The sequence below is a fragment of the Piliocolobus tephrosceles genome, chromosome 15 (genome assembly GCF_002776525.5).
Source record: "Piliocolobus tephrosceles isolate RC106 chromosome 15, ASM277652v3, whole genome shotgun sequence".
Lineage (NCBI taxonomy): Eukaryota > Metazoa > Chordata > Mammalia > Primates > Cercopithecidae > Piliocolobus > Piliocolobus tephrosceles.
In genome coordinates, this window is record NC_045448.1 from 43,705,367 (window position 1) to 43,726,544 (window position 21,178).

At 36.0% G+C, this 21,178-nt stretch overlaps 1 protein-coding gene across 7 annotated transcripts in view; it reads right to left on the reverse strand.

The window, feature by feature from the left end:
* THADA (THADA armadillo repeat containing) overlaps window positions 1-21,178 on the reverse strand; it is a 356,633-nt gene that overhangs the window by 294,139 nt on the left and 41,316 nt on the right. For 5 of the 7 annotated variants that reach the window (XM_023195715.1, XM_023195711.1, XM_023195712.1 and 2 more), the window contains 5 exons: window positions 18,728-18,863; window positions 18,311-18,447; window positions 15,742-15,900; window positions 13,894-14,051; window positions 632-741 (listed from right to left, as the gene is read on the reverse strand). In XM_023195715.1, coding sequence (XP_023051483.1) covers window positions 632-741; window positions 13,894-14,051; window positions 15,742-15,900; window positions 18,311-18,447; window positions 18,728-18,863 — 700 coding nt within the window. Of the gene's footprint in view, window positions 1-631; window positions 742-13,893; window positions 14,052-15,741; window positions 15,901-18,310; window positions 18,448-18,590; window positions 18,864-21,178 lie in introns of those variants that run through there. The other 2 variants (XM_023195714.1, XM_031934168.1) reach the window with 2 other exon arrangements.

Consider the following 21,178-nt stretch of genomic DNA (forward strand, 5'->3'; position numbering starts at 1 on the left):
TAGTCATTAAGTAATTTAAGGTTTCCTCACAAGCTCTTTGGAGGAAATATATTATATGAATGAATGAAATTATCTGTAACTATAAGGTCAAGAAATACATTTGGTTAAATATATGAAATCTATCTAAGTATTAGTTTTCCAGGTAAAAGGAAAAAAAATCTTTTCTACTTTTCAGTCTACTTACTGTTCTTTTAAACTTTTCTATAAGATAAATTTATGAAGAAAAAAAAACAAAATCTTTAAGTGCTTCTCTAATACAAACCCCAAAATTTGCAAGGTCTATTTTATTCCAAACACCAAGTAATTTTCAAACAGAAAAAACATTTATTTCATTCAAAGAAAAAAACAAAACAAAACAAAACAGTAACTTCAAAGCTATTTTTAGCAAAATCTTTGAGTTTGCTTCAAATCACCTTTCAGTGAGAGAATAATAACTCAGTTTGGACATTTCAATCAATCATCTGCAGTAAATCATACAATGAAACCTAAGAAAACAATTTCTTCCAAGAGTTTTGTAGTCAACCAGGTCTTATTCTTTTAAACATCAAAAGACACAACTAAATTCTACTCCAAGCACATGCTTTGTATATTTAGTCTTTTTAAAAAGTACACAAAAGGGTATTTGTTTTACCTGTTTAGTACTTCAGTGAGTTTCACAAAACCAGTATAAGCCAGTTCAAATGCTCCTCTGTGCCTGGACTGCAAAAGGTGTTGTTTAAAGTAATCTCCTATTTCTTTTACCTTTAAAAAAAAAGCAGAAACAAATGTCTGATTTATGTTTATATTCGCAAGTGTATTTATATCAGTAACAGTGTGTAGAACCCAGGTCTAGGGGTCCATTCATTTAGCACTCACCATGTGACAAAACGTTTTAAGCATTTTTTTTTTTTTTTTCTGAGATGGATTTTTGCTCTGTTGTATAGGCTGGAGTGCGGTGGCGCAGTCTCAGCTCACTGCAACCTCCACCTCCTGGGTTCAAGCAATTCTCCTGCCTCAGCCTCCCAAGTAGCTGGAATTACAGGCACCTGCCACCACATCCAGCTACTTTTTGTATTTTTAGTAGAGATGGGTTTCAACATGTTGACTAGGCTGGTCCCTAACTCCTCACCTCAGGTGATCCACCCCTCAGTCTCCCAAAGTACTGGGATCACATGTGTGAGTCACTGTTCTCGGCCACTTTAAGCATTTTTTTTTTTAAACAATAGTTCATTGAATTCTCACAATAATTCCATGAAATAAGTACTATCATTATCTCTACTTCACAACTGAAAAACTGAGGCCCAGAAAGACTAAGAAACTTATCCAACGTCATACAGCAAGAAAGCAGTGGAACCAGAACATATGGCCAGGCAGTCTGGCTCCAGTGGTGACCATCTTTAACTATTACACTAGAACTGCCTTCCTATGTCATCTTCACAAACCTCAGTGTGTTTTGTTAGAGCTCACACCATTCAACTCCAACAGAAAAAAATCACACAAAACGACAACACTCACACACACAGGTCTAGGTGAAATAATTACCTTTTTTCCTTCTTTTAAACATTTTTTTCTTTTATATTGTGATAAAATACATATAATTATCATTGTAACCCTTTTTAAGTGTACAATTAAGTGGCATAAGTACATTCACACTTTTGTACAACAATCACCATCATGCATTTTTAGAACTTTTCATCTTCCCAAATGAAAACTCCATACCCATTAAAAAATAACCCGTATTACCTTTTAGAGACATAAAATTGTTAATGACAATGGAAGATGTGGTGCAAAGGACCTCCTGAAAAATTACTAGGCTTCACTTCAAGACAGAACCATGGAATTTGCCAGAATGTCACCCAGTGGCTTTCCTACATGGTGTCTTTCTCCACACAAGATTAGACCAATAATAAATATGACTATTAATTTTTTTTGAGACAGGGTCTGGTCTTACTTTATCACCCAGGCTGGAGTGCAGTGGCACAATCATAGCTCACTGTAACCTCAAACTCCTTGGGCCTAAGAGTTTGAGGTTACGGTGATCCTCCCACCTCAGCCTCCTGAGCAGCTAGGACTGTTAAGTGTTATGTCACCACGGCTACCTAATTTTTTCATTTTTTGTACATACAGGGTCTTACTATGTTGCCTAGGCTTAAGTACAGTGGCTATTCACAGGTGTGATCATTGTGCACTAACGTCTCCAACTCTTGGGCTCAAGGAGTCTTTCTGCATCAGCCTCCCGAGTAGCTGTAACTACAGGCATGCACCACTGTGGCCGGCCAGACTATTTATTTTAAAGAGAACAAAACTGACAATGTTGTTGACTAAGGTTTTGAAAAGAATTAACTTTTAAGCCAATTAGGCTTTTATACCATTAGATTTGGTGACTACTGTCTTTTAAAAATCAAGATTTTGTATAAAACTCAGGACCAAAGCTATAATCAGCTATCTCTTGATCCAGGTCTCCCCAACAGATCAAAGGATGGTAAAAGACAAGTTGTCCCAAGATAGCTCAGATATGCTTACCTAGAAACACCTCCTACCTCAGCATAGGGACTAAATTAGTATTCTGCACACATTAGAGATAATAAACAGTAGAATAAGTAGTTAAACATGTCACCATGGGCAAGTACCTCAGTTTCCTCATCCATAAACTAGGGATAATACCAGTATTTAGGACATAGGTTGTTGTATTAAAATAAGTAATAAATTGAAAAGCTCAGAACAGGCCTATAACCTATAATCCAATTCAGTTCAATATGAGTTCTGACTAGGGTTCTAAATAGAGGAAAACCAAAGACGTAATCCACATCAAAGTACATCTGATTACAAAGACATAATAAGTGATGCACATGGAGAAACAAGAATGAGATACGAGACTAACAACAAAGAACCATTATATATATAAATAAAACAGTATATAATACATTAAAAAAAAAAAAATCTAACTCTTTAGTAGCCCAAAGAGTGACAGGTCATGTTCTTCAGTCAGTTTTCCTGTAAAGATCTGATGATACTCTTCATAGTATCTTTTAAAGACCACATACTACTAGTTGTCAAGAGCCACAGTCAGGTAAGCCTTATTTTATCTTCAATATGGTAATTTCAGAGCATAGTTTGAACAGAATTATCAAGGCTTAAATCCGAATTAAACCCCTAATATAGGAATGAAGCCCAATAATTCTATAAAATAAGTAGCTCATGATAGCCAGCTTAAAAAAATAATACTAATACAAAAAAAGGACTAGAAAAAATACCAGTTAGCTTATTTGTAATGACCATCATTTCATTTATTAGAGAAACAAGAGGTTTCTAAGAAGGTACTTAAAGATATAGAAAATAAAAACAGAAAGTCAATGAGATGAGGTTTCTCAAACTTCCTTAATTTTTTTCCCAAAATGCTGCAGATATTAAAACATACTTCAGGAAAACATAAACTTCGTCATTACTGACAAAGTGCTTTTCTGTGGATTTACAACAGTTCATAATCTACTCCTTAGGCATAAGATTTTCATTGCTTCCTTTATTCAAACTCCCTTCGAAGGGGTCTAAAACAAAAAGCATATAATAAAAACCAAAGACCTCAGAAGTATGACCAGTGGGTGGTCTTCTCAAGGATGGACCTAAACCCTAGGTATTCCTGGCAGAGAAAACATAATGACGTTCTAAGGACAAAACTGAGATGTAGGCAGTATTTCCTTGTTTCATTTTGCACTTAATAATTTCCGAATAAACCCACATAGCTAATACCTAGGCTTATTCTCTTTTTTCCTTTTGAAGACAATATAAAATTCCTGTTAGACAACAGTCTTTCTTTAGCACCATGTAAAATGCCTCGCAGCTTAATGCTGTGGTAGACAGAAAAGATGAAAACTAGATGCCTGTCCACAGCAGGCTTTTAGTTCACTTTGGCAAAGAAAACCAACATGCTGTCTGGTGCCCATTACAAGCATAAGTTCCAAAAAATGAAAGATCCTTGCGCGCTGGAATAATGAGAAAAGACTTCACATCCAGAACTTGAACAGGCTATTACAGTACTCGGGTGGACCAAAATGAAAGAGGGTAATTAACATGAGAAGAGGCTGGGAGACTAGAATGAATACACCAACATTAAGTAAGTGCATGCTAGCTATCTGCCAGATACTTTGCTAGGTCTTTTTATATCAATGAATGAGCATACACAGACAAGGGTAAGTAAACCTGGCTGAATGACCTAGAAGTTTCATGCTAGAAAACAGTAAGGACAAGGCTACAAGGAAGAGATGAATCCAATTACAAATGACTAGTGGGCTTGGCAGTGTGGTCTATGAGCCACTGAACAGAGAAGAAAGGCCAGGCTGACAGCCTCCCAGTGGATAATCCGACTACATGAAACAGGTTTAACTCAAACCACTTACAAAGTTAATAACAATAAAATCAAAAACAATTTCAAAATTTGATTTTTAAAATGAAAATCTCTGAATTTTCATTTTAAAATGAAAACCTCTGAAAACTCCAACTCAATTACCTATTAGATAACACTGGGTTTCTATTTAAAGTTCACAAAATGGATAATGTATGTACAAAATAATTTTTTAGAGGTAACTATTAATTTTTATTGCATTTCTTTCTAGTCTTTTTCTTTTTCTCGACTCACAATTAAAACAAAAAATCTCGAGCCGGGCGCGGTGGCTCAAGCCTATAATCCCAGCACTTTGGGAGGCTGAGACGGGCGGATCACAAGGTCAGGAGATCGAGACCATCCTGGCTAACATGGTGAAACCCCGTCTCTACTAAAAATACAAAAAAAAACTAGCCGGGCGAGGTGGCGGGCGTCTGTAGTCCCAGCTACTCGGGAGGCTGAGGCAGGAGAATGGCCTAAACCCGGGAGGCGGAGCTTGCAGTGAGCTGAGATCCGGCCACTGCACTCCAGCCCCGGCGACAGAGCAAGACTCCGTCTCAAAAAAAAAAAAAAAATCTCTTAGCAAACTTGGAAGAGACAAAAACTTCCTTAACATCATAAAGAATACCTACAAAAACCCAACAGGCAAACATCATAGGCAATAGTACAGGTTTTTTTTTTTGTTTTTTGTTTTTTGTTTTTAATCCTCTTTAAAATCAGGACAAGATAAGGATTCCTACTGTCACGACGTCTACTGAATTCTGTTCTGGAGCCCCTATCCAGCACACTAAAAGAAGAAGAAAAGTGTAAAAAATATGAAAGAGGCTGGGTGCGGTGGCTCACACCTATAATCCCTGCACTTTGGGAGGCTGAGGCTGGTGAACTGCCTGAGTTCAGGAGTTTGAGACCAGCCTGGGCAACACAGTAAAACCCCCGTCTCTACTAAAATACAAAATACTAGCCAGGAGTGGCAGCGTGCGCCTGTAGTCCCAGCTACTCGGGAGGCTGAGGCAGGAGAACTGCTTGAATCCGGGAGGCAGAGGTTGCAGTGAGCCAAGATTGTGCTACTGCACTCCAGCCTGGGCAACAGAGCGAGACTCCACCTCAACACAAATCAATAAACGTAATCCATCACATAAACAGAACTAATGACAAAAACCCCATGATTATCTCAATAGATGTAGAAAAGGCCTTCAATAAAATTCAACACCCCCTCATGCTAAAAAGTCTCAATAAACTAGGTATTGATGGAACATATCTCAAAATAATAAGAGCTATTTATGACAAACCCATAGCCAATATCATACCGAATGGGCAAAAGCTGAAAGCATTCCCTTTGAAAACCGGCACAAGGCCGGGCGCGGTGGCTCAAGCCTGTAATCCCAGCACTTTGGGAGGCCGAGACGGGCGGATCACGAGGTCAGGAGATCGAGACCATCCTGGCTAACACAGCGAAACCCCGTCTCTACTAAAAATACAAAAAACTAGCCAGGCGAGGTGGCGGGCGCCTGTGGTCCCAGCTACTCAGGAGGCTGAGGCGGGAGAATGGCGTGAACCCGGGAGGCGGAGGTTGCAGTGAGCTGAGATCCGGCCACTGCACTCCAGTCTGGGCGACAGAGCAAGACTCCGTCTCAAAAAAAAAAAAAAAAAAAAGAAAGAAAACCGGCACAAGACAAGTATGCCCTCTCTCACCACTCCTGTTCAACATAGTATTGGAAGTTCTGGCCAGAGCAATCAGGCAAGAGAAAGAAATAAAACCATAAAAACCCTAGACAAAAACCTAGGCAATACCATTCAGGACATAGGCATGGGCAAAGACTTCATGACTAAAACACCAAAAGCAATTGCAACAAAAGCCAAAATTGACAAATAGGATCTACTTAAAGAGCTTCTGCTCAGCAAAAGAAACTATCATCAGAGTGAACAGGCAACCTATGAAAGGGGAGAAAATTTTTCCAATCTATCCATCTGACAAAGGTCTAATATCCAGAATCTACAAGGAACTTAAAAAAATTTACAAAAACAAACCACCCGATCAAAAAGTGGGCAAAGGATATAAACAGACACTTCTCAAAAGAAGATATTTATGCAGCCAACAAATATATGAAAAAAAGCTCATCATTACCAGTCATTAGAGAAATGCAAATCAAAACCACAATGAGATACCATCTCACTCCAGTTAGAATGGTAATCATTAAAAAGTCTGGAAACAATAGGTGCTGGAGAGGATGTGGAGAAATAGAAATGCTTTTACACTGTTGGTGGGAGTATAAATTAGTTCAACAATTGTGGCAGACAGTGTGGCGATTCCTCCAGGATCTAGAACCAGAAATAGTATTTGACCCAGCAATCCCACTACTGGGTATATACCCAAAGGATTATAAATCATTCTACTATAAAGACACATGCACACATATGCTTACTGCAGCACTATTTACAATAGCAAAGACTTGGAACCAACCCAAATACCCATCAATGATAGACTGGATAAAGAAAATGTGGCACATATACACCATGGAATACTATGCAGCCATAAAAAAAGAATGAGTTCATGTCCTTTGCAGGGACTTGGATGAAGCTGGAAGCCATCATCGTCAGCAAATTAACACAGGAACAGAAAATCAAACACTGCGTGTTTTCACTCATAAGTGGGAGCTGAACAGTGAGAACACACGGAGACAGGGAGGGGAACATCACACACCAGGGCCTGTCGGGGGGTGGAGGGCAAGGGGAGGGAGAGCATGTGGACAAATATCTAATGCATGCGGGGCTTAAAACCTAGATGACAGGTTGATAGATACAGCAAACCACCATGGCACATGTATACCTATGTAACAAACCTGCAAGTTCAGCACATGTATCCCAGAACTTAAAGTAAAATAAAAATTTAAAACAAAAAACTCTCATTGTTTGAAGGTGACATTATGGACATATAATCTACAAATAATCCACAAATGATTAAAATAATAGAGTTTAATAATATGGATGAATATAAGACAAATATTTTAAAAGCAGTTGTATTTTTATAGCCCAGCAAGTTAAAGTTCAAAAACGTAATTTTTATAAAGATGCATTTACAGTAACATTGAAAATTAAAATGTACCTTGAAATAATTAAACAAAGACATGTAAACCCTTTTATGGAGAGAGTTTTTTTTATGAATTTTTAAAAATTCTTTTTCATTGACAAATAATTATCCATACTTATGGGGTACACAGTAATGTTTCAATACATATAATAAACAGTGATCAGATCAGAGTAATTGGCTTATCCATCATTTCAAACATTTATCATTTCTTTGTGTTGGGAACATTCAACATCCTGCTTCTAGCTATTTGGAATTATTAATATATATATTATTGCTAACTATAGTCATCCTACTGTGGTGACGAACGCTAGAGCTTATTCGTCCTATCTAGCTGTAATTTTGTATCCTTTCACAACTCTACTTATCTCCACCCTCTCAACTACTCTTCCCAGCCTCTAGTATCCTCTGTTTAACTTTTTATTTCTTTGAGATCGACTTCTTTAACTTCCACATGTGTGAGAATATGCAGTGGTTAATTTTCTGTTCCTGGCTTATTTCACTTAACATGATGTCCTCCACTTCCATCCATGCAGCTGCGAATGACAGTTATTTCATTCTTTATTATGGCTGAATAGTATTCCACTTTGTATATATACCACATTTCTTTATCCATTCATCTGTTGTTGGACACCCAGGTTGATTACATACCCTGTCTATTCTGAATAGTGCGGCAATAAACATAGGATTGCAACACTATTCAATCATGGGGTTGCAGCACTCTATCTCTTCAATATACTGATTTCCTTTTCTTTGGATAAATGCCCAGTAGTGGGATTGCTGGATCATATGGTATTTCTATGTGTAGTTTTTAGAGGAACCTCCATACTGTTCTCCATAGTAGCTATACTAGTTTCCATTCCCATCAATAGTGTGTAAGAGTTCCCTTTTCTACACATTCTTGCCATCATTTGTTGTCTTTTTGGTAACAGCCATCCTAATTGGAATGAAATTATATCTCACTGTGGTTTTGATTTGCATTTCCCTGATTTGTGATGTTGAACATTTTTTCATATTTGTTCATCATTTCTATGTTTCTAAGAAATGTCTGTTCAGATCATTTGTCCTTTTTTTTTTTTTTTTTTTGCTGTTGAGATATTTGAGGTTCCTATACATTTTGGATATTAATCCTGTCAGATAAATAGTTTACAAATTTTTTCTCCCGTTCTGGAGTTTGTCTTTGGCTCTGCTGTTTCCTTTGCTGTGCAGAAGGGTTTTAGTTTGATATAATTCCATTTATTTTTTGTTGTCTATGCTTTTAAGGTCTTATTTATAAAAATGTTTTCCCAGGCCAGGTGGTGGCTCACACCTCCAATCCCAGCATTTTGAGAGTCCACGGCGAGCAGATCATCTGAGGTCAGGAGTTTGAGAACAGCCTGGCCAACATGGTGAAACTCCATCTCTACTAAAAAAAATACAAAAATTAGCCAGGCAGGGTGGCACATACTTGTTTGTAATCCCAGCTACTCGGGAGGCTAAGGCAGGAGAATCGTTTGAAGCCGGGAGGCAGAGGTTCATTTGAACCTGAGACAGCGACACTGCACTCCAGCCTGGGTGACAAAGCGAGACTCAAAAAAACAAAAAAGGAAAAGAAAAAAATCTTTTCCCAGATCAATGTCCTGAATAAATACCACTATTCAAGTAGTTTTATAGTAGTCTTTACCATTTATTGTTTTGAGTCTTACATTTAGGTCTTTTATCTATTTTGAGTTGATTTCTGGTTTTGTTTTTGTTTTTTTGAGAAAAATTCAAAGAACAGAAATTTAAATTCTAACCACTTATCTTTTTAAAATTAGCATATCCTGCTCCTAACTTTTCATAAAAAGTATATCTATAGGGAAAATTAACATGTTTTATGGACTTAACAGGGTATAAATTTCCACAGGGGAAGAAGCTACATGCCATGTTTCCAGGCACCTATAATTCACCAACAGACTAATTAGGGGATCTAAATGCTCATCTAAAGCATAAAACCCATAAAAAACAAATATAAATATATTTTAAATCTACCCTTTATCTACAGAAGGTAAATTTTGAAATGTACTACGAATGCAAAGTAATTAAATATAGTTCTCTTACTTGTGAAAGGGAGCTAACACTAGAACCTACTTCACAGGATTATTGCAAGAAATAAATAAGATTATGCATTTAAATGTTTTTCAGAGTACCTGGCAAAGAGTAGCAAACAAAAAATGTCCATTTTATTTTTATTTTATACTATAAAGTAGTGAGACTTAATCCCTAAGCCTTAATTTGAATTCTGACTCTAAGACACAGGCACTTCTAATTTCACTTTGGTTAAATGGAATGTTTTACAAAAGTTTACACTCCAGTAAAACAGTTAATGTTTTAAACTGTACCTTCTCTCCTACAGTGATTTCTTACTAACTTTTGGGATTTCTTCAAAGCTCAAATACTGTTCCCCTACAACAAAGGTAATAATTTTCTACCACTCAGATATCATCTTACCAGAATGTTTATTCTTTGCTTTCTAGCAAATTCTTAACCATGAGCTATGTTAACTGTTGCCCTGTAGTCTGACTTTTTAAAATGAATTTCTGTCTGGTATCCCCATTGTATTTCTAAGTCCTTTGAGGTCACAGAACCATATATTATGTACATCTTTATTTTCCCACGATATCCTCATAGTAAGGCAGTCAATAAATAGGATGTGGTTACATGCACAACTTCATTTCAAAGCTTAAAAATGGAGAACTTGCATTGAGTGCAATTCAATGAAATTATTTATAATTTCTAAAAAACAAACTTTGGCAAAAGAAAATACAAAAGGCAATTTCTTTAGGACTTGTGAATAAACATATATCCCATTTGTAGTTCACTACAGAAAATCTAAAATAATAACAGAAGACACTACTGAGGGAATATATCAATGTAGTTAAGCTCTAGGCATCATAAAAGTTACAACAGATGCTAACATAGAATTTTTAGGCCGGGCATGGTAGCTCATGCCTGTAATCTTAGCCCTTTGGGAGGCTAAGGTGGGAGGATCGCTTTAGTCCAGGAATTCAAAACCAGCCTGGCAACATGGTGAGATCCCATCTCTACAAAAAATATAAAAATTAGCCAGAAGTGGTAGCACATACCTATAGTCCCAAATATTTGGGAGGCTTAAGCCCAGGAGGTTGAGGTTGCAGTGAGTCGAAATGGAACCACTGCACTCCAGCCTGGGCACAGAATGGGACCCTGCTTCAGAAAAAAAAGTAAAAAAGAATGTTTTAAAATAGCAATTTCTATAATTAGCAATTTCTAATAGTTAGCAATCATGATTTCTGTGGCGATAATTACTGGAGGGGGAAAGCATGAATGAAAAATTTACCTGGTAGTTTGTTTTTAGGAATATTAGGGAAATACATACAAACTTAAGTTCATATAGTACTCCAGGTGGAGGAAGCTGTTTTAAAAAATCAGTAGGCACTGGGTATCAGATAGCCCATGAAAAGAGAACCAACAAAACGTAACAAGCAAAAGCTCTACATCAGCAAAACATCAAGTCTGAAAACTCCACACACATCAACCAGCCAGGAAGTTGTGAGACAAGGTTGTGTGTACTGCTTACTCTTGAAGGGTCTCCACTTACATCCCTCAAAGTTGGTTTTATCTCTGCCTCTTGTACAGGGACACTATGAAAGAACCTTTCATTATGTGATCACAGCGAAGGAGGAAAGTCAGACATGCCTCTGAGTGAACACATTTTCCTCCTGGAGAAACTGGTGAGAGCACACTGCTTCACATGAAGTGCTCTAGGGGATCAATCATTTGAGAAAAAGTTCAGTAGCAAGTCATCTTACTGTCCTGATGCTTATGAAAATTTACCTGGATACGGGAAATACAGAAAATTAAATTTAAAGAAAAATTAAATGAGCAGCTCAAAACAAAGGCAGCAGTGTGCCATGTCAGAACACAGGCTGGCAAGGAGAAGAACTGGGTTCCTGTCCCAGAGCTGCCACAAACTAGCTTTGCAATCTTGGGCAAACCAGGTGACATCCAGGGTTCAGCTTCCTCTTGTCCAAGAAAGCTGGATATCATCATCTCTATGATCTTTCCAGCTCTAATGGTTTGTGAATACAACACTGAAAACTCAGAATTATAAACAAGCCCCATTTCTTCTCCCTACGCAGCAACAAAAAACCCCAAATTGTAATCTCCCTACCTGTTATAACCTATATTCCTATATGGGGGATTTAAGAGGCTACCCGTTTAAACAAGGAGCTGTAAAGAGAGGATGATCTTAAAGGGACTGTCATCTACATTCAAGTCATCAAATTTCAAAATAGAATAGAATTGTATTTTAGACTGTACGGAATGGCTTTCTTCATCCATTGAGAGAAAAGTAGATCACAGTTATTACTTTGAAGAATAAGAAATGTAAGTTCCACATTCTCCCCTGTAACTAGGGTTGCATTCTGCCTGCAAGTCACTTCACTGCCTCCGTGTATTCAGGTCTGTGGCAGTCACATTCACCTAAGATCCGACTCTTAAACTCATAGTTTTGCCACTAGGCACAGCATATCTAGCTTTGCCAGGGCAACTATGCCCTTGGAAGGGTATACCTCAGGTGTGGCGCAGCCATTCCAATGTAAATGACGTTCTTCTCTGTCATTTGTATTTTTAACTCTTAAAGGTTTTAAACACATGTAAGTATATTTATTATTATTTTAAAGGAAGTTCATGGGGCAAAATGTTATGTTTAAAAGCAGAAATCCTCCAGTAATGTAAATAACACTAATTTCTTGATGACTTTGGATTTTTATTGACTCCTAAACTGAGACATTTCTTTAGTTAAAGTCAGCAATATGAAGAATCAAGTTTTTCACAGAGGGCGGGGTTTCACTGTTAGAATACTGCTACTACATACGAATTTCATCGCTCATTCACTCATCAGTTTCTTCTCACACCTATGTATGTGAAGTTACCATGTGAATGGCAACATGGAAAAATGACTGGACCTCATTAGAATGGAAACTAATGTTTTACAGAAAAACAGTCAGGACCTTATTTTTTATTCAAGCAGTCACTGGAAGAATACTTTGGTTTATAAGAACCTGTCTTTTTGTGATAATTATTGTTTTGGTTTTTTTTTGTACAAATATCTCTTTTACATTAATTCCCAATTTTATCATGGTTGTCACACATAAATTAAATACATAAGATTTGGGTGCTATGTAAAAGTGTCAAGGCAAAATAACGTTCATAGGAAGCTTTCAGGTCTTTCTCAGTTACAGTAAAAGCAAAATACATTTCCCTTAATTTGTTTTTTAAACACTACCCAACAATCTCAAAAAACTAAATGTTTTAACTTGTCCTTGGAAAGAGAAGTTGGGAAATCAAAGGCCTCTAGCACATGTTTACTTCTTAGCAAGACGGTGAACATCAGTGAAGTAATCATTAATCATAGCTGGATTCCTCAGCAAAGATGTTGGCATTGGCACTATAGCCAGTCACCAGCAATGACTGCAAGTAACTCTAGGACACTAACGCTTATTTGATTTGGAAAAGAATAAGGAACATAATGATGCCTGAAGTGTCTTGTGAGCCTTTGCCTTTCTTCATCTCAGGGCCTTGCAACATCACAAGCCCAGCTGTTAACCAGATGCATGCAACATAAGCCACAGAGTGTGAGAAAAAAAAGCATTAGCATTATTTCCATGGAACTAGTCATGTGGTTATTATAGAAATAATCAGCATTAGCATACTACAATATTTGTTTTGTTCTTGAATTGTAACACCCTAGGGACAAAGTTGTCTTTATTTTTAAAAAGTTAAAAATGAAAGTACATGTTATATATCTTTGCTGAAAAATGTTGGGAAATGGATTTGTCAAAACCATATGGAAAGGAAGAGGGAATCAATTAAAAACAGAAATCTAATAAATCTAAAATATTTCCAAATGAAATGCTTGAGGTAAGCTAGTTTCTTGTAAACACAGAACTCAAGTCACTTTAACAGTCCCAGATGGTGAACTAACTTTGTGGTCTTAAAACAAAAGTCAGCCAAAAAAAACCAAGACTACAACTTTACTATCAATGCAGTAGAAAACATGAGATCCATAATCAACCAACATGTTACTTTTTTTTCTTTTCAAAATTTAAAGAGATTTGCAGAGTTTTACTAAACAGACAATTTTAAGCTAAAGTTTAAGTCTGTGTATGTAAAATAGAGAAATAAAAATTAGAGATAATACTACAGTTAAAAGTGAGGTAAAATCTACAGTTATTTATACACCTTAGAAAAATATTTCTAAAAATGCCACAGTTTTGAAATGTATTATAAAGTCTAACATTCTAAATTACCATGAACTTTCTTCAGTTGACATCTGTATGATTTTATTCAAGAAAAATTTTAAACCTTTTTTAAAGTTGGGTTATAAAAAAAGTTTGTGATTTATGGGTTGACCAGAAATTATACATGATGGAATAAACATCTGCCTTACCTGCTCCACTGTCAATAATCCATCAGAATATTCTGGCACAGGCTGCATGGGCAGAAGCTGGCACAACGTGCCTAAAAGTAAAGCAACTTCCTTCATACTTCTCCAACAACATACCAGCACCATCTGCGCGGTTACATCACATGTTTTTACTTCTTTACCTTAAACAAAAAAAAAACACAACTATTGCAACCTTGATTACTCACATCCCAGGTTTCTAAAAACAAGCTTATTCATAATTTCCCCGTGAATAATCTGGTTGAACAAACCCAATTTGTCATGCTATATTTATTCAGAAGGAAAAAAGCTAACATTTGTCAAGCATGTGTTATGAGAAGAAATCATGCTAAGTTTTTTTTTCTTTTTTGGAGACAGGATCTCGCTCTGTCACCCAGGCTGGGGTGCAGTAGTAGCATGCTCACGGCTCACTGCAGCCATGACCTCCCAGGCTCAAGCGATCCTTCCACTTCAGTCTCCCGCATACAGGTATGCACCACCACTTAACTTTAGCATTTTTTTGTAAAGACAGGGTTTCACCACATCACCTCCTGGACTAAAGCAATTCTCTCACCTGGGCCTCCCAAAGTGCTAGGATTATAGACATGAGTCACCATGCCAGGTCCAGTATTTTAATTTATTATTTTCAAATTAAATTTTAAAATAAAACACAATATTGTTCCAAAACTTAAGTTTAATCTTTAATTTCCAAAGATTAAACAAACTCTGCCTCTCTGTCATAAAGTATGATATGGATGTCTATAATAAATATACTCCTTATTTATTTTGGTGAGGATGTCTGTTGCATTAGTAAAGGAGTAGAGTATAACTTCTAAAATCAAAGGAAAATACAAATTATCTTTCAAAATTTATTTAATTACCGTGGCCAATAAGCTACAATTACTCTTACTTACTCTCTTATTCTAGTTTTAGGAGTGTTTTGGTACTGACATTTTTTTAAAATCCAAGATGAACTATTATATTAAGTAAAAGAGCACACTGACAAAAAGGTACTTATAGGGTAATCTCATTTGTGTTTTTATTTAAAAAGCCCAATGCATTAAATGGGTAAGTGTACATACACATAAATATATAGAATAAATATAAAATTATATATTGCACTAAAGAGGGAAGACATGGAATTGGAGAGGAAACCTAGGAGGAATTTAATTTGTTTTTAATAAATATTTACCTCTGTTGTTTGAAACTATTACAATAGGCTATAATTACATTTATATGTTATTTTGTGTAATTTAAAAATTTAAGTGTGGAGATAATTTTTTGCAAGACAATATCCCCACCTAGTGGAGAATGTAGAATATGTAATACATCACTAAGAAATTGCTGCTTCTGATGCCATTTTACAGCACTACAAAAAATTTAGTAACAACTAATGATCAAACAAGATGTAAGAACTGGAATTCTGGAGGCTTGATACAACAAAGCAGCTCCCATTTTACTAATAAGGTTTGTTTCCTTTAAAAGCCTGCTTGACTTGAAGAACTCCCACAGCAGACAACGAACCACATTGCTGGGAGAAGTTGACTGCTACCCAAACCCAGGTTCATCATAGCACTGCTCTTACATCACCTGGGCTGTCAAGGCAGGTTTCACCACTCCAAGGTTTTTTGTTCTAACAGCTTGTACACTGTACAACAGCACCTAATAGTCTGGTAAAAGTCTTATAAATGCATTCCTAAACCCAAATCTTTCCCAAAACCAAATCTTTAAAAAACTTTATTTTCTAGAAATGTTCTGCACAGATTTGCAACCTCTAATTTACTATATAAAAAGGGCATTCTGTACATTTTACTTGTTAAACATGAATTACAGTATCCACTTCATACAAGTTACCTTTGATTTCTGTAGAAATATCAATATTCACCACACTGGCATTCAAGTCCTTCATATCAAAGCTATCATGTTCTTTCAATATTTTGGCTTGGTTAAAATAATCATTAGTATCTCGAGGCTGAATCTCATTCAGAATCATCTGTAAGCGGTTTGCTGACTCTGAGGGAAAGAAATTAGTGTACATGAAACCCCAATAACACATCACATGTCAGATTTCCCTTGGGGATACTCAACCTCAAAAAATCTATAATTTTCAATACTTAATAATCAGTTGTATTAGAAGGGACTCACAGGGTGGATAATATGAAACTTATTTATAGAATTTTCATGATGCTTGAGTGTACTTTTAAAATATGGCAATTCAGACTGAAATGTAACAACAAAAAAAACTAACTGAAACTGTCCACAGGACAAAGGCTGCCATGTCATCTACACTGCTTTTCTTAGTGTTGTCTAAATATCTCAAATATGGTGCTAATCATGTCAAAGAAGTGCAATAAACTTCAATAAATTTAGTTTTAAGATGCTATTTCTCTATGAAGGAAAAATGAAGCAGGCAACAGAAAAGTAGAACAAAATCAATATTTGATTTAAAATATAAATAAATAACAAAAAATAGAAGAGGTTATCTCCCTATCTATAATACAAGGTATCAAAGTTTAAAGATAGAAAGGTACAAAGACATTTTTAAAAACCCATCAACAACAAAAACAATCTTTTATAGGACAGGAATATCATAAAGATTCCACAACTTTGAAACACATTATGTAATATGATTTAATTATGATTTACAGTCTTCATACTACATTAAGTTTTATTTTTATTCTCTAAGCACTCACTGGATTAGGAAATGTAAGCTCCATGAATGCAACACTTTGTTCATTACTGAGTGACCAGTGCCTATAACAGAAACTGGCTCATGGCAGAGGTTCAGGAACATGAGTTGAAGGAATGAATGGATGGCTAGGTAGTAAGGAGTTAGGCTCAGATTTTCAAAACTAGCCATGGGTAATCATCTGAAATCAATTAACAAATCAAAGAACCGGTATTTATTGTACATCTATTATATTTACATCTATTATTTAGGTACTATGGGAAATACAAACACTCAAATTACTATCATGATGATTCAATCAACATCTTATGTTCCTTCCTGGAACAGCCATGAAAAACTAATAATGACCCCAAAAGAAACCCCCCAAAGACCAAGAAAAGATGAGAATAAATTTGTAAGAATCCTATCCATTCAATTTTACAACTTTCAGAGGAGACTTTTCTCAAGAAATTCAGAATGTATGGCAGATAACACAGGGAAGAAGAGGCAAAAATGAAGACAAGCAGAGGTAAAAAGGCAGGCAGAATGAAGGAAAAGTCTGTGGGGCAAAGACAATTTTTGAGACCAACTGATACCTTAAAACTCTTCACTAATAAAGATAATGTTAGCATCCTCTGTAGGATCTACCCACAGTAGGTAACAGAAATATTCAAGATTTCTCATCCAGAATATATGATGGGTACTTTGCTGACCCAAATATTAGCTATAAGACTCCATGTTCCTTATTCTTATGCACTGTTCAAGTAGAAAATTTAAAGCGTCAAAATTTGGTATTTAAGGTCGGCACAGTGGCTCAGTCCTGTAATCCCAATGCTTTGAGAGGGCAAGGCAGAAGGATTGCTTGAGGTCAGGAGTTCAAGAGCAGCCTGCACAACACAGGAAGATCCCATCTCTACCAAAAAAAAATGATAATAATTAAATAAAATAATGTGGTATTTAGACTAACATCAGGCTAAATAAATATGTCTTACTATCATGAACCATCACCAATCTTCTAACTCATTTTTAGGAAAGAACAAAGCCTAATATTCTCTATGCAAAACACGTAACTCCACATTACCTTAATTACCAGCCCAAGGTATTTCAGTGTATGATACAGTGCGTGTTTATGACACACTCAGGTTTTCTAATACAAGCCTCTCATTTCCACTCTAAAATACATTTACAAACTTTATTTCAACACAAAATATAAATATATTTCATGATTTTTCTGTGTATTAAAAGGAACACTCCATTTTAGTACAGGTTAAGTATCCCTTATCTGAAATGCTTAGCACCAAAAACGCTCCGAATTTATTTTTTTGAATATTGGAATATATGCATTGTACTTAATAGCTGAGCAGCCCTAATCTGAAAATCCAAAATCCAGATGCTCCAATAAGCATTTCTTTTGAGTATCCTATTGGTGTTCAAAAAGTTTCAAATTCTGGAGCATTTCATATCTCCAATTTTCAGATTTGGGATGCTCAACTTATATAGTATTATATAACTCAATTACCCTGGGGTAGGAGGTACCCTGCTCATCCCCTGGTTTGGGATTTTTTTTTTTTTTTTTTTTTTTGCTACTTTTTAATAGTTAAAACTATTGCTAAAAGGCAGAAATGCCACAAATAATAATAATTCTTTTCTCCTCAATTTAGCTTTATATCTCCCCAAAGAAATACTTAGGAAAAAAGAGGTAAAGACATAATAATCAAACCACAGCACTCTAGCCTGCCTTCTTCATTTGCTAACCTGAATCAGTGTCCATTGGTATGAGGCCTTCAGGGGATGAGCTCTGAATGACTGGAGACACCACAGTGGAAAGCCTGTAGGATATCAAAAGGAGCTTCTCTACCACAGGTCTCCACTCGCTCACCAACTGCAGGCTGCTGCAACAAGAACATTAGGGAAATTTATACTAAAAGCAAAAATCACATTTTAAAAAGGAAAATTAGATAAAAGGAGTTGAATTTGTGTTTCAAAACTGTTCAATATATAAAATATGTGAGACATAAAAATACACATAGATATGTATGTTTTTAAATCTGATTTTCCATTTTATTCAAAGCAATAGACTGCATGCCTTTCCCAGGACACATTCCAACAAGAGGTTAAAGCTCAGAAATGAATGGATTTCTGAGACAGGAAGGTAGCTATAGAAATCCTTACTTTAGAGATAACTTCTGCAAAGCTCCTGTTATACAGTGGACTCGCCCATACATTGGAAATGATGCTGCTGCCTGAAGCAGAGAATTTTCAGCCTGATATACTTCTTCCTCAAGATTTTCCATCAAGCATTTGATAACTAGAAAAAGCAAACAAAATCAAAGTAATGTCAATTTTAAAACATTTGTAAATGTACGAACAGCAGAACAGTTCCCATTAATATGCCCAACTCAAATGAACTTTACACTAGAGTTTTTTTAATCAAAAAGAGATCTTTCAAGGTTATCCAACAGGGTTGCTCATTTCTAGTTAAGGCAGAACTGAGTGTCTTTCCCTAAACTGCCTGTATCCATTACAACATTCACTCTTAGTCCTTCCTCCTAAACATCCTCTCACTAGGATATCAAACCCGAGGCTGATGTGGCATCTGCTCATTGGACAGCAGATGGCTTTCAAATTAAAAAAGAAAAAAAAAGAACAGTTTTTTTGAAAAGTAATCCATATACCACAAAATTCATACATTTGAAGTATACAATAGTTTTTACTAGTCACATATGTACAACCACCAACATAATTAATTTTAGAACATTTTCACTGCCCTCCTGCCACCAAACAAAAAAAAAAAGAAAACTTACCCATTAGCAGTCACTGCTCTCCTTGCACCTCTACCCTTCTCCAGCCCTAGAGGATCACATATTGTGTGATTCCATTTATATGATACGTCCAGAGTAGGCAAATCAATAGACAGAAAATAAACTAGGCAACCACTAGTTTATTTTCTGTCTATAGATTTGCCTACTCTGGACGTATCATATAAATGGAATCACACAATATGTGATCTTTTAGAACTGGCTTCTCTCACTTAGCATAATGTTTGCAAAGTTCATCCATGCTGCAGCATGTATCAATACTTCATTCCCTCCTTTAGATGAGTAATAGTTCACTGTATAGCCATACCACATGGACATACCACATTTTATTTATCCAATTATCTGTTGATACACATGGATTGTTCCCACTTTTTGGCTACCATGAATAATGCTGCTATAAACATTCTTGTACAAGTTTTTGTTTAGATGTATGTTTTCATTTCTCTTAGGTATATGCTTGTCATGGACTACGTGTTTGTGCTCCCTCTCCCACCCCAATATTGGTATGCTGAAGCCCTAATCCCCAACGTGATAATCGAAGATGGAGACCTTGGAAGGTAATTAGGTTTAGATCAAGTCATGAGATTAGGACCCTCATAATGGGATTAGTGTCCTTATAAGAACAAAGACCAGAGCTTGCTCTCTCTTCCTGCCATGTGAGCACACAGCAACGTGGCCATCTAAGAGTTAAAAAGAGGCCCCTTATCAGGAACTGGAAACTTGATCTTGGAATTCTCTGCCTCTAAAATTATGAGAATAATGGTCTGTGTTTAAGCCACTTAGTCAATGGTATTTTGTTATAGCAGCTCGAGCTAAGAGTAGAACTGCAGGGTCACATGGTAACTCTATGTTTAGCCTTTTGAGGAACTGTCAGACTATTTTCCAAAGCAGATACAGCATTTTAAAATCCCACCAACAGTCTATGTGGGTTCCACTTTCTCCACATCCTCACCAACACTTGTCATCATCTATTTTTTAAATTATAGTCATCCTATGGGCTGTGAAGTGCTTCCTCGCTGTGATTTTGACTTGCATTTCTACAAAGGCTTTTGATGCTGAGCACTTTTTCATGTGCTTACTGTTCATGTAAGTAACAGTACCTTCTTTGGAAAAATGTCTATTCAGATTCTTTGCCCATTTTTAAAATTTGGTTATGTCCTTTTATTAGTGAGTTGTAAAAGTTCTTTATATATACTAGACAAAAGTCCCTTATCAGACGTAGGATTTGCAAATATCCCATTTTTCAGGCTTTTTCAATGTCTTAATGGCATCCTTTCACATACAAGTTTTAAATTTTGATAAAGTCCAATTTATTTTTTGTTTCCTTTTGTCGCTTATACTTTGGAAGTCATGACCAACCACTGGTTAATCCAAGATTACAATGATTGACATTCATGTGTTCCTCTAAGAGTTTTACAGTTTTAGCTCTTATATTAGGTCTTTGATTTCTTGTGAGTTAATTTTTGTATATGGGGTAAGGTAGTGAATCTAATTTCATTCTCTTGCATGTACGTGTCCAGTTATACCAGTATAACAGATGTCTCCCCTCATGCCTTGGAAGGAGAAGGTTATATTCCAAATATTAGATTTGTGTAAAAACAGCAAATCATTATCATTCAGAATGTATTAAAAACTCCTAAAAATCAATAAGAAAAAGACAACCCTACAGAAAAACTGGACAAAGGACATCAAAAAGGCATTGCATTGAGGGGGAAAAGTAAATGGCTTGTAAACATGGGAAAAAGTAATTACATTAGTAATCAGAAAAATGTAAGATGAAACCATAATTAAATATTATTTTATA